Source organism: Pseudopipra pipra, chromosome 5 (genome assembly GCF_036250125.1).
Source record: "Pseudopipra pipra isolate bDixPip1 chromosome 5, bDixPip1.hap1, whole genome shotgun sequence".
Lineage (NCBI taxonomy): Eukaryota > Metazoa > Chordata > Aves > Passeriformes > Pipridae > Pseudopipra > Pseudopipra pipra.
In genome coordinates, this window is record NC_087553.1 from 592,392 (window position 1) to 607,252 (window position 14,861).

At 44.0% G+C, this 14,861-nt stretch overlaps 1 protein-coding gene and 1 long non-coding RNA gene across 8 annotated transcripts in view; one reads left to right on the top strand and one right to left on the bottom strand.

Moving 5' to 3' along the window:
• The window catches only part of WNT7B (Wnt family member 7B), an 81,114-nt gene that overhangs the window by 41,155 nt on the left and 25,098 nt on the right, over positions 1 to 14,861 (top strand). Inside the window, exon 2 of the mRNA XM_064654046.1 lies at positions 1,155 to 1,381. Within this exon, the coding sequence (XP_064510116.1) occupies positions 1,155 to 1,381 (227 nt within the window). The remainder of the gene's footprint in view (positions 1 to 1,154; positions 1,382 to 14,861) is intronic.
• Positions 1 to 14,861, bottom strand: part of LOC135413932 (uncharacterized) — a 134,751-nt gene that overhangs the window by 35,605 nt on the left and 84,285 nt on the right. The gene's annotated exons all lie outside the window — the stretch shown is intronic.

The window sequence follows — 14,861 nt, forward strand, 5'->3', positions numbered from 1 at the left end:
GGCTTAGGCTGGTGTTCAAAATGGAAAGGAAGACACTGGGGAGGTTGATCTGTGTCCTGTTACTGACCTATTTAGGTGTGGTGACTGTTACTGTGGAACTCCACTCACCCCCAGGCTGCTGCAGCACGATCTGGCATCACAGAGGCATTTGGTGGGAAAAGGAAATGACCCAGATGATCCAATACTGAGCTAAAGAGGGGACAGGGTTTGTGGAGGTACTTCCTTGCAAGTGCAGGAAGCAGTGACACTCAGCACCCTGGTTTGTCACCAAAGGCAGCAGGGCAGGGCCTTTTCCAGGCCCTTCTGTGCCATTGCTGACTTGTCCAGACCCAGTTCAATCATCTCCATGTGGGCCTGGCAGGTACCTGGGAGATGTGACCTGAGGTGCATCCGTGTTGTCTTATTTTTTTCCCAAATATTAGCATTTAAAATGTAGCCTGTAAAGATGTTGAAAAATGAGCCAGTAAAGATGTTGAAAAGTGAGCTGAAAAATGAAAAATAAACATGCTAAAGTGAAAACATATGGCAGGTGCAAGTTACATGGAAACCTTATAATGAATTCTGAAAATATACTTGAAGAATGAGATCTGCAAATGCTTCTAGTCTGGATGGCACATATTAATGATCACTCCTATGTGCACCACGATGTTTGCCAGATCTAGAAGCAGAGTTAGGCTGGTGAACTTCATTAATCATTCAATAACCTGAGTGTAATAATGGGCAAGAGGGTCGGTAGTGTCAAGCATTCTCTAAATTGTGCTTAACAGTTTCAAATGAGGGATGGATGACCTGGCTGCAGCAACTGAAACACTGAGCCTGAATCTACATTCAAAGCAGACATGAGTTTCAGAGATTTGTGAATGATCAATTATCACTATTTTTTATTTTTAAATAAGTCTTGCTGATGGCTCTGGAAGCAAAAGTGCCAAAATTCCATTTGTTCGTTTTTTCTGGCACAAATCTGATCAGGAATTACCTCAAAATTTCCAGCCTCTTTTACCAGACCAGAGACACTGGGACAGCTGGCACAAAGAACCCACCCTCCAACGCTTCCCCTTTTGCCCAGCGCCTTGCCAGCCACGCGGCAGCGCGTGGCAAATCCAACCGGCCACCTCAACCTGGCTGTAACGTGCCTTTCTGCTTTTTCTCCCCAGAGCTTTGTCGTCCGTGGTGGCTTTAGGAGCCAACATAATCTGCAACAAGATCCCCGGGCTGGCCCCCCGGCAGCGCGCCATCTGCCAGAGCCGCCCCGATGCCATCATCGTGATCGGGGAGGGGGCGCAGATGGGCATCAATGAGTGCCAGTACCAGTTCCGCTACGGCCGCTGGAACTGCTCTGCCCTGGGAGAGAAAACGGTCTTTGGACAAGAGCTCCGAGTAGGTAAGGGTGTCTCCCGTGTGGTGCCGCAGGGATGGGCTCCTGGGGGCTGCTTTGCTTTTCCCTTCCTTGCTGTGCCCCCGCAGAGGTTCACAACCCTCCCTGATCTGCCCAGAAAAGTAACTGGCAAGAGACAGGAAATCTCTAGGGATCTGCAGATGAAGTCACTCCTATCTGTGCAACTTCATACCCAGCACTGGCCCAGGTGCCTGCACAGCCATCCATCAAGGCCGTGAAAAAATATTTCCCAATGTTGTCTTGTTAGAGGTTGCCATGATAACTGCGGTGCATAATATGGCCAATCAAAAGGGAACTAAAATCAGCTCAGAAAAATCCCTCTGCAGACTTCCCAAAAGCTTAGGAAATGGGAAGGTCCCAAATAATTGATGGAAGTACTGTGCATAAGGCACTGGCCTTCCAGTATGTGGCAGTGATACATTTTAGTGTTGTTGTCATACTGGAAAGAAAATACTGCCTGTGATTTGAGGCAGGAAACCTATTCAAAGAAAATAATACAGGACCTTGGCCTGACAAGCTGTTAGCTGGCAGAAGTTAAATCAATCACTTTCCATTTACCCTATGTCTGATATTATTTCAGAGGGGAGATCATGTATATTTTTTTCCAGCACTGAGATCATTATTTTCCTCATCACCCAGCTGGGTATCCTCAGCCTGTTCCTGACCTTTTCTCTCTGCCCCAAGGGCTGCCCACTCCCCACCCCCCCATGTCTGCTGCTCTGTGTTGTGGTGTGTGGCTCTCATGGGGCACTTGCTGTGATACTGTCCAGCTCCTCAGCAGGGTTGCAGCCTCTTCTTCTTGTGTCCCATTTTGATTTGGGTGACAACCCTCGAATTTAATGGTTCAGGTGAGTCTTGTGCCTCCAGCACAACTGAGTTTGGTCAGACACAAGATCTCATTGAAACTGCACCAAAAAAAAGGCAAAACATTTCATCTGAGCAAAGAGGAATCGACTTACACGGTGCTTTGGCTGTCAGAGATCAAGGCTTTGGGTTCTTCCCTGACACCCTTGTGAAATGAAGGCCAAAAGCTGAGGTACACCTCAGTCCCTGAGGGAACGGAATATTTTTTCAAAGAACATGCAAGTCTGAGAATCTGGCAGAGGTCTGGGTGTTTTAAGGGCACAGTGGCCCAGCTATAAATTGTTGTGATGGAATAAATCCATTGGCATCAGGGGAATGGACTTGCATTGGCAGGAAAACTGTCATATTCTGTGACCATTACTCCACACCAGATCACAGAAGTGGAGAGGGCTAAAACTAATGATGAAAAGAACTGGTAAAGCAAATCAATGGCAAAAGTCTGAACTTTTTGAACTGCAGAAGAAGGCTTCGTAGAATTTACTTTTGATGCTGAAAAGCTGGTGGTGAGGAATTTGCTCATCAGTGTCTCTTCCCGCATGTGTCCTAAGATAATTTCTAATTCTGTTTAGATAATACTTTCTGCCTAACTTTTATTTCTGAAAGAGTATAAGTAGAAGGCTTTAAACATTCTCAAGACACCATGTACAGGAAATAACCTAATATTTGACTTCTACCTTCAACTTTGAAGGTGAACCAGAAAAAATTCTAGTCACTTGTCTTGACTACTAGAAGCACAGGTCTGGTCCTCCTTGGTTGGTATTACACTTGTTTGCCTTCAGCTGATGTCCAAAATCATGCTGCTGCCAGAAAACACAGAGCTGCCAAGCAGGGCCCTGTTGTACTTGTGCATGCTGTGTTTTCACCTGCCAGAGCCTGCAGGTGTGCTCTGACCTTGGGCAAGGCAGGGATCTTAACTTCTGTGAGAGCCCTGAGGGGGCACTCTGGAGGGTTGTACCAGAGTTGGTGCCATCACTGAGCTTCCATTTCTGCTCTCCCTCCTCTTCAAGCTGAAGAATTTGTGCCTCCTCAGCTCCACTCAGCTTGTGGGTGATAATCCTCTTCACCACAGTCCTTTTGTTCTCAGAAACCTTGGAGCACAGTCCAAATGCCTGAAGAGGACTACAAATTGTGCTTTTGTTTTTATTCTGAATGTTTCCATGCAAAATAAGAGCTACAAGGAACAAAAACTATTTGTCATCAGGATGGGCCAGTGATCAGGTTGGTCAGGCTGTACCAAGTCTGAAAAAAATAGGGTTTTCTTGAGCCATTGTTCAAGCCATATTTACCAAAATGTTCACCAGATTCTTGACCTCTTCACCAAACCTGGGTGGTTTTTTTGCAGCTCTGAAAGGCCTGATGTGGAACCTCGTGGGTTCTTTTATGGCTTAACCCAAACACAGACAAAACTTGGCAGTTGCAGCTGAGTTCTGCTTTGACATTTGTTGGGTGTGAAACCACACAGACTCCACCGGATGGAGAAGGTTTACATGACCCCTTCCAGCCGAGCCAGATGAGTTCCATGCAGCTCTATAAAGGAGCTCATAATTCACATGTCTTTATTTTTTTATTAGCAGAGTAGCACCCAGAGATGATGAGGTCAGTATCTAGGAAAAGGGCAGGGTTTAGGAAGTGGTGTTATTAAACTAGCAAGGGGGAAAACGGTAAAAGAGGGACAGAGGTTTAAAAACCCAGCACTTAAGGGTGCAAAACACTTGTAAGCAGAATAAGCATGAATATTCACATGTCTAACAAAACACATCTGTGTCTGACACATGCAGAAACACTAAACCAGCCATTTGGTTCTGCCTGAACAGACTGAAGAAAGGATTAAGACTGAAAAAGACAAGCATATTTTTCACTTCATCCCAAAGGAAAGCTTCGTCCCAGAACCACTCAGGGAGATGAACATTTGAGTTATTCAGGTCACAGGGTGGGGAGGGCAAGTAAGCCATGGTAACATGGTATTAATTGCTCTCTAGCTGTATGGGAGAGAGAGGAGCTACTCTTTAGCCACTAGGACAGGACTCTCCCACCATCACTGACAAGTGCAGAATTATGGTTATTCTAATCTGTATCTTGATGCAACACTTCTCCTTCAAAATGCAAAGCAAACTCCAGACTGACCCAACGTGAGGTTTCTCCAACACATGTGCCTCTGTTGCTACCACCACCTTTCAGGGGCCATTAACTCAGAGCATCTTCCAGCCACAGCCAAGCAGCAGCTGGAAGGCACAACAGAGGGGCAGATGTCCCCCCTCCTGGGATCCTACTGTGCCAGAGGGAGTCCTCAGTTTGTCAGCTCGGCTGGATGGGCAATGAGCTATTGATTCAAAGAGGTGCTCCAGTGAATGAGGGCTGTACCACCAGTACATGGAATCTGTATTAAAAACACTTGAAATAGTCCAGAGGACAGAATAACAACTGTAGAAATAATGTTAGGCGTGGGGCACTCATGTTGGTGTGAAAGATTTATAGCAGCTAGAGATAAAAAACGACAGAGAAATCTAAATTAGTAGCATGAACAAAGGCTGCAGCATGGGATGAATTAGTCAAGCATTGTATAGAGCTTATTTTGGTACATTTATAGCTGGGAACTTTTCCATAGTCATGCCATCCCCAAAGCAAAGTCAGCCCTGCGCTCACTTCACTCATCCTGTCCCTGTACATGTGTGTGTCACCTTCCTGCACTCATCCCTAGTTCTCATGCCAGCTTCTCACATCATCTTCTGCACTCTCCATTCATTCCTCTTCCTTTAAGCCTCTTCAGCAAATTAACTCCTTAAAGATTGCCTCTTTAACAGATGGATTCAAACATTATCTGGTTAATGACATATCATCAGTGTTTAAAGATAATCGTCTTCTGACATTTTGAAGGCCAGACCCTGATCCGGATGGGTAAAGCCTCTGGTCTCATCAGGTTATTGATGCAGAGGAGCTGCAGCACTGGGGACCAGTCTCTATTCCCCCAAAGGATGGGCAGAGCAATCTGTCACCACACCTCTGAAAGCTGGAAGCAAAGAACTCCATGCAGAAAGAGCAGGCAGGGCAGGCTCCGGAGCGTGGAGTCCGAATCAATAATGGAAATGAAACCTGCTTGTTGGTCCTTGGCAGTGGAATATTCTGGCTAATTATTTGTGCATTTATCATTTCCACTGCAATTCTCCAAACTGTAGGTCTTATAAACAGACAGTTGTTACCAGTGCTAAATCCAGGTGTTTTGAAAAATGTGTCTGTCAAGATATCAGAAGTGATCTGTAGCTGTCTCCTCTCTCAGACTCGTGATGTGGAAAATGGCCATGACTTAGCAGTATTTGGCTGTGTCATTAATGCCATGATTTGGCAAATTATTGAACTGGACACCTGACAGGGACACACCAAGAAACAGGTCAAAGCCAAGGGAGTTGGAAGTTGGGCTTTTTTTTTTTTTTTTCTATCTCTGACCTTTTGTGTGGGTTTTCTGCAGTTTTCTGGTGTGTTGAAAGGAAGCACCTGAAGTGAAGTTACAGCCCTGCTTGCCCTGGGGGGTTTAGGAAAGGAACCATCTTAAGAACCTTCCTGTCACCTCCCATTGGCTCAACTTTTGATCCACGCTCCTGGCAGAAAAGGGGAGGGATGAGAAAAAACACCTTCAGTTTTAGAGACTAACAAAATCTAAGCATGGATTTTATTAACTGAAGAGGACTTCACAAGTTATTTTGAGAAGCACAATCAGAATATAAAGTTGAATGTCACAGTTCCACACAAGCATGCATTCAAACAGACACACAAACACCTCCAGTTTCCAACAGAGCACTAGGAAAGGGAGGGGGACAACTTCTGAAGGCAAGATACTCATAAAAAACAGTGATTCTTTATTTGCAGTGGAAACAGGTAACATTGTAAGTCCACTCTGGATCCCAGCCTTTTAGCTGGAGGTCTGAAAGGACATGGGAATTGGGCACGGGAGATGTGTAAGTGATGGCATCATGGACAAATGGTTGGCATCTTATCAGACATGCTGAGGGGGTGTCAGTCAGTAAATTATTCCTGGTTCAGGCCATATATAGGCTTAATTAAATTTGGATTCCACATATGAATCCAGTCATTTTTATTCTGGGCTGTGATGATGGTTTAACCGAGATGCCAAATGTTCATAGAAACTTCCTACCAAAAATGGGAGGAGTAGAGAGGCTCATTATTCTCCAAAAATGGAAATTCATGTCCAGGCAGATAGATTAATCCAGCACAGTAGTGTCTAGTGTGGTATGAGTTGGCCAACTTGGAAAGCTTGACTTTCAGTGCGAGCAGAAAACTTCCAACACATGAAGACAGGCGGCATTCCTAGGAATGCTTTACAACCATAGTGTGCTTTAATGCTATCAGCAAATCAATAAAGGGAACCATAAATGAATCCAGACAGCTTGCTAAAGTAAGTACATTTCTAGCTCACTTTTTGCCTTTCTTTCCTCTTGCCATTTCTTTCTCTACTACTTTATGTTCTCATTTTCTATTTTTTTAAATCAACTTATGTTGTTTGCTAAATATTTGTTAATGCTTAGCAATATTCATATATCAGGTTGACTGTATGTTTATTATTCTAACATCTGTGTATTTATTATGGGAAAATCTATCTTTACGGACTTGTGCTATATCCAATAAAAACAATATGGGGGAAAGAAAGGAATTGTACAGCTGGAAACGATTTGGAGGGGAAAATGAGTTGGAATTAGATTATTTTAAATATGATACAGAGCAGGGTACACACTTCACCGACGGAAAGGCAGTAATTATCTTTGTCATAGCAGTAGGTGCTATGATTGGTTTAGGCATTTGTCAGCCATTGGGAACCTCAATTGCACAGTGGCTTTTGGACCTAATGTGGAAAAATTTCGGGGGTTTTGTTGTTGTATAGCATGGTCCCAGACAACAACGTCTGTCCTTTGAGCGTTAAAGCAACTGATCAGAAAGAAATTTGTTTTCAGTAATTTGAACTGGATGTTGGGTGCTAGAATTGGGTAAAAAGCCTTCCAGTATGAGGGATGGCTTCGCAGGGCACGGCATCAGCTTCCAACTCCTAGTGCAGAGAGCTGTCTGGGATTCCAGAAGAGAGGGGCACAGGATGCATTCAATCAGCTGAAATCTGTCCTAGGACTGTGGGCAGCTCCAGGAGACAATACAGGACCAATAAAAACCCTGTCTCTATTGCTCACACAGCAACCTGTAGTGGCTGCAGATGCCCATCTCCCAAAATGCCATGTGGAGTCATTGCACTTGCAAGTGTGATTTAGTAAACTATAAATACCATGACAAATTTAATGATCTGTGGCTTATGCAAAGATAACCCTTAACAGAAGCACAGTGGTGTATACAAGATGTATTTCTTGGTTATTTAGAGAGGGAGAGTTTTCTCATTATAGGCCTGAATGAAAAAAAAAAAAAAAAGACATGCATAATGAACTACCACCCATATCCCTGGGTAACTGGCCAGCAGGCAGAGACAGGAGGGAAAGAGTAAAAACCCCCAAAATCTGAGGCCATCCTCAGTGTGCTCATTCTGCAGGAAAGATTTACCGCACTGCAAAGAGTCACTGCAAAGCCTCCTCTTGAAACGGCTCAAACAGCGCCTCTAATTTTCACAACTGATATGTTGTTGCTGGAAGGAGAAACAAAAATATCCTTAACCTTAAGGCTATCCAGTCTATTTGTTCTGGCTCTTTGGCTCTGTGCTGCTGCCCCAGGGCCGTGGGGATGTCCGTGGCCGTCCCACGAGCTGTCCTGGCTGGGGCAGAGCTGGGCTGTGCCCCCACAGCCCGGGGCACCAGTGACCCCAGGGGCAGGGAGGGGGCACCCCCAGGCAGCCAGGCTGCCCAGCAGAGCAGTGCTGTCCGTGCCCTGCAGCTCAGCTGAACCTCAGCTGTGGGGAGGAGGGTGTGATAATCCGGGAGCTCCAGGGCAGAGTGTGTGAGAGGGCATTTCAGTTTGCATTATCATCTTCGCAGGAAATGGAGGGGCTGATCCAAACACTTCATACTTTCTGACTGCACAAGGGTGGATAAGGTTTTTGCTATCACAAGTAGCAAAGCAAGACAGTAACCCAAACCAGAATAAGAAAATAAACCTCCCAGCTGGCGGTAGCTGACGTTGTGAAGGAGTGGTAAAAAAGTTATGAAACAACTAATGTGCTAAGAATTTATATTATTTTAGCTGAGGTTCAGTCTCTTCTACATTTCTGTCACTTGGAGGTTTTTAGAACAAGAAAAATATCTTTCTATTCTAAGGAAGTACTGTTGTATTAAAGAAACATCCTATTCTGAGAGGATGGAGGATTCCCAGCTCAGTGAATCAATTTGAACATTTGTGGGAGAAAATTTCTCTGTCCTTTAAGAATTTCTGAGATGCCACAACCTCATAATGATTTGATGAGGCTTTAGTAATGTTTTCAAAACACGCTGTAAACCAGAGATGAAAATATAAACATAAATGGACACTACCATTTGTAAATTACGAGCTGACAGTAATAACTTTCGTTTGACTTTACTATAAAAAATGTCAGCTTGCTGCATTAATTTTATCATCTCTATTTCTTTGTCTCCCTATAAAAGAAATGCCTATAATATATAATCTGTAGCATATAATAATTTCTAGTATATAATATTTTCTAGCTATTAATAGATAGATTTTTATATATCCCAATTTATCTTCTCCACTCCCTAGACTTTTTGTAAGGTTTTACTGTCTGGTTCAAGTGTAGCTCAGTTGTGTTTTCTTTTCCCTCAACGGTCATGAGTTTGAAGAAAAGCATAAATTCTCTTAAATTCAAATGTTCTTGTTGCCATTTAAATATCTACCTATTTGGCAGCAGACTTGCTTCAAAAGGCAGATGTCCTTATTCCAAACATAGCACTAACATGGTAATACAATTACTTGGTGAACTCTGTGTGGCTTGCAGCTGGATGAGAAATGGTGGATATCAACCTGAATGAAATCTGGAATTTCCATTCTAGGGAAAGGGCCAACTTTTAAAACTTCTGTTTCATTCCATTTGTACATATAAAAATGGAGATTTTTCTTGGAACAGGTGCTTTTCTGTAGACATTTTCAAACTTAAATACACTGATAAAGCTGGCTCTGAGCAGCTCCATTTTGGTTCTCAGTGCAGTTAACTGTAAATCTGTGAAGTGCACTGATGTAGTGGATGCAGAACTGTCCCTGGGCACAGCCAGGTGCCTGGGTCTCAGGAGCTCTGCTCTCCCATCTCCCAGGGGCACTCCAAGCTGAATGGCTCCATAACACACTGCACAGCTTGGTAAGAGACATCACACACCACGACACACTGTCTGCCTGTGCCCCTACACCCCAGGGCCTCCCAGAAAACTGACTGACATGGATGGGCTTTGGGACGTCCTTTCCATGATTCTAAACTAAATGGACCTTTTTCTGTTGTATGTAATAGCTCCATTTAAGTGTCAGTATGGAAAAGAACCCTTTTGTTTTGTTTTGAGAGGGGTGGGTAGCCATAGTTTTTGGCATTCTGTGGTCACCCTGCTGTACACGTGCTTACCTGTACCTTTTAGGTCCAGGTGTTTGTCGTGGGGCCCTACAGGCACAGTCTGTGATGACCTGCAACTCTGACCTGCTTGGCACTGGCCACAACAAAAGTCCTCCTTTCCTCTTGCTTTTAACTTTGCCTTTAGCTACTCAGGAAAACATTTTCCATATTACTTTTCTGGTCTGCCTTGGCATGAGTGAGTCAGAGGTCCTGTGGAAAAGATAGCATGCAAATTCTAGGCTACTATTTTTTGAATACTCTACTGAAATTTGGACAGAGGGCTAACTTTGCATAGCAACTTCTAGTTTGGCATTTCCTTACTTCCAAGTGCTTCCAAGGAACATTAATGCTCATTCAGTGCCACTTTTTTTCATGTCACTTTGTAATAAAATTGCTGGGTACAAATGATCCATAGCAGGCTGACTCATTAGTTACTTCACCATCTCAGTCCTATTGGGCAATGACTTACAATGTAATGCATGCTTAGAACAGGAAAGCAAATAACATTTAAAGTCACATAAAGTGGGGCTGGCCTTCACCCAAAATGACAGGAGCCAAATTCTGGTCCTATTACTGTTGGAGAAATTTTGCCACTGGTTTCACCAGAGCCACTAAAAAGCCTCCTGGCTTTTGGTTACAAGCAGAAGTTGAAAGCAAAGCTGAATTTCATAGCAGGGACTCAGCTAAAACCCAATTAATTAATTGGCAATCAACTATACAACATCTGACTTTTTAAGCACAGAGTAACTTGGCAAACAGGCAGGTGCTGCCAGCCCTTGCCACTGCAGGGGCAGTTCCTTCTGGAGGATGACAGGTAGTGCAGCCAACCTGGAGCTCCTGCAGCAGCTCGGGTTCTAATGACTGGGAGATTCCCCGAGCTTTACTACTGCGGTTAACTGTGTTGTCAAGATCTCTTCCCTAGAATTACAGATGATAGGTTTGGTCATCTAGCTCAACCTCTACAGCAGGCAGGACAGCTAAACATAACATTAGACTTCAGAGTTACATATGTAGCAGCATCCCTCCCTTTCCTCCTCTGTTCTTTGGGATACATTCTGCTTGGTAAACCATCTGTTTCTAAATTGAAAAGCTTGAAATGCACAGCGAGGCAAGAGCAAACATTACGAAAAACACACTGTTTGTTGATCTTCGCATTTTGCTTTGCAAACAAGTGTTCAGCACCCAGGCTTAGATCACTGATCCATGCCGGTTGCTGTCGTGCCTCCAGTCACGAGCAATTTCTTTTCCTAATGAAGTGGCTGATGTATTGCACAATATTACATCTGACAAATACCTTATTTTCCAATTGACAACGTTTCCTTTGTGCGTATCGTGCCTGACTTTTTAGCCCTGGATTAAATTCTGCATGACTCCAGTTTATTTCTCACTGACGTCGAAGTACAATATTATTGTTGAGAGAGGAGACAAATTGAAATGAAAGAAATAAAGCAAGTCAGCAAGAGAAAAATGAACTTACAACTGTAGTTGTAAGGTAGTTGTCCACTCAGGATTCAAACTGGCCAACAACTTCAGCCCTGCTCTGTTTGCCCAATATGTGCTCAACTTTAATCCTTCCATTTTAAGTCTTCTTAAAGAGTCTTCAAAGGTGTTTCACTTTAAATGCAGAACCAAGTGGTCTGCAGAATATAGAAGCCATAGTGAAAGGCAGCATGTGAGACTGAGCTGATGCTATGTGCTTCTGCCCATCCTAGATCCACCTGAAGTGGTTTTAGGAGACAACTTTATAATGCTCTCTCTGCTGCAGAGGCTCAACCTCTGATTTCTGGGATTCTGTGAGAAAGATGATTCCTAAGACTTAACTAATGTCAGTTAAATGGGCTTGGATTGCTGAGGAGTCTTTAAATAGTTTGCTTTCAGCCCAGAAGCCTTGCTGGTGCACTGGGAGAGAACACTGCTCTCTCTAGGTAGAAGCTCAGCAGACATGGACCGAACTGCTGTAGACTTGAGGGCTCTTTTGAAGTTGCCAAAAAGAAGAAAGTTTTCTCATGGATCATGATTTAATTTTACCTGTTCACTCATTTCTTAACGAAAATGTGGAAACTCATTTTCTGCCTGGTTCAGCCTCCACCCACCCTGTTCAGAAGAGATCTCCATGCAAAGTTCCATCTGACATGGTCAGTGCAGCCTTGCAGTTTCTGAGGGCAATGGCACAAGAGATAGCACTGATTTCTCTCTGCTGCTGAACTCATGGGCTTCAGACAACAAAGGCAGAGAAATGAGGAGCCCCTTCCTCACTTCTTTCCTTTGGCCCAGTTTCATACCACACAACTGCAGGCATTTGCACGAGATGTCCAAGATAGGAACCTAGTCAGCCTGTATTCCTTGTATGGTCAGAGAAGAGAGAGAAGCTCTTCCAGGGGGTGATTTGGATCTTAACTGGGCTGTATGATTGTCCCTGTTGCTTATCCTGGAGCTTAGACTCCCTAATTAGGTATCAAGCTTGGTAATACCTAATTTTTGTTTGTCTATGAAATTTTTCCACCTCTTTGTGTATGTTTCTCGGGGAGCATGTGGTCCTCTCATAAAGTCATACCTGCTTGCCCCACACAGCAGACATGGAAACTTGATCCTAATTTAAAGTCCTACCTATTCTTAGTACTCATTCACCAGTAGCACCTACGAAAGTTGTCTTAGCTGATGACTTTCAGACAGATACTGGCAAAAAAAATAAAAGTGCAGCAACCACAGGCATAGCTCCACCACTGCTCTTTGGAAATTTAAGAAGTGGGAGTCCAAAATTACCACCAGATGGTGCACCTATTTAGCAAGTGACAGAGACATGTTCCACAAGAAAGGGTAGCCACAGCCTCCACCAACCCATCAAGTAGCTTCCCCTGCTGTTTATTCTCAGCTGTGATAGAAATTGGATGTGTTTGAAACATGGACCTGCTGGCCATACTATCCTGTTACAGTTAATATGGAATATGTTTCCAATCTTCGGGATGGAAGCCTTTCAACTGCCTGGTTAGGGCCGTGGGGAAGTGGGAAAGAGCATAGCAGACCTATGAGTGCATGTAAAGGGAGAAGGGAAGAAAAAGAACTGGGCCAGGAGCAGCAGAAGCTGGGCCTGGTGAAGGGCAGGAGCAGGAGCCCAGAGTGGGAGCCCAGGGCACTCGTGCTCAGCTGGGCCAGTCCCTGGGGCAGTCCTGGCTGCCAGGGGCAGGTACCTGCTGTGCACTGGGGAAGGATGATCTCGGTGTCTAAGGCAGTAGCTTGGGAACCTGCCAATGCCAGTGTCCCAGGCAAGAACACACAGGGTATTTATTAACTGTGGGGCAAAGGTGGTGAACTTCCCTAAGCAGTTCAGTGGGTTTTACTCTCTGACTGCTTCTCATTCCTGAGCACACGTCAATAACCATATATTTTCTGCCATACTTCCAGCAACGTCACAAGACCATGTGATTCTTTCAACTAGATTTGCTGGACATCAATATATTATCATGTGTAGAACATGAGAAGTTATCTATTCTCATTCAACTCTACTTCTTGCTTTAAAGAAAATTCTAAAGTAACAACTAGGTTCCTGGTAATCCTCCTCTATGAAATTGGTGCAGAAGAAAATATTGTAAGTCTCTCATTCCTTTGTACAGATGTGTCTTTTACTGCTTTCTATTGTTTGGGTGTGTTTTAAATGATGCCATAAATAGAATTAGGATATTGATAGAGAATTATTAAATAGAAAGATTGTTCTTTTAATTACAGCTTGACCACTAAAGAAAGGTCTGAACTGAAAATTTCCTCTGAGCAAAAAGGGTTAAGATTTGAACATTCTTTAACCTGAGAAGTATTAATGAAGAATGGATAAAACAGTTTTCCTTTCTCTTTGTTCCAGCTGAGAGGAAGGTGTCACACCAAGAAGCTCATTACCATTCCCTTCCTTTTTCACATATCTTGTGGCTCCTAGTTCAGTGTGAGAACCATCATTTTATGGTTAAAGCATGGACAGGAGATAATGGACTTGGACTCTGTTCCCAGCTGTGCCTTTTCTTGTGACCTTGGGCATGTCACTTCCTACCTGGCTGTCTGGATGACTAATTTCAGTGAGGAATTGCAAGGTTTAATTAGGGGGGACTAGCCTCCACTTAAACATTTGGGACATATCCTCGAAGATGGTTGCTGTAAAGTCTTCCTATCCAAAGAGAAAGCAAAGGACAGAAATGTTGGGGGGGAATTTGGTCTTCTAGAAAGTGAGTCCTGGCCTGAAAAAAGACCACACTGAAAAACCTCAGTCAAGAGGCCTGGTGGGATTATTAGCTTCGTTTGCATAAGAAGAAAGTTTGGACACCTTAGCTAATTGTCCACAAAGAGCCTGAACTCAAATTTCAGAAAGAGAAAATACTCAACTAATGCTCAGTACTTACGTGGAACATCAGGAAAAGAATAAAGCCCACTGGGAGAGTAACTGCTGGTTACTTACTGTGTGTGCTTGATTCTCTCAGTAAATCTCCTGTCTGAGACCCTCTTTTTCCAGCTGCTGGTGCACAGTGACACCCTGACACCAGCGATGGGGCATTAACACCTTTTCCCTCTTTCCCTTTCCCTTTCTCCTTGCTGTCTCCGTTTTCTCTCACTTCAGCAGTTCAGTAATGCTGAAACCAAGTTCCCTTCCCTTTTGTTTGCTTTTCCCTTTCCCATCGATGCTTTATTACAGACACTGTAGTTTTCACTACAGTATAAACAGAAGCTCTGAGCAGGAGAGTCAGCTGGGATTTCCCTGCCCTCTTACACAACCCAAGGTTCTGCAGCACCCCCTTGTTTGTTTTCAGGGATTAGTGGCAATATTCCACATACTGCTGACATAATGAGGCATAAGCTTCACTCAGAGAAGGCAAGGCACTGATTTTTGAGAGACCCTGGACTACTGTGCAACTGGGGATGGGCAGGGAAAGTTGGGAAGGCAGCAGACAACCTTGAGGGCTGCGTGGCAGTAAGAGCAGCTACTCATTGCTGATGGCTTCTTGCACAGCATGAAGTATTTCCATGAATACTGTGTTCTGCTCAAAGCTGGATTCAAAGTGTCTGCATGGAATATCTCCCATGGCAGCATGTGCA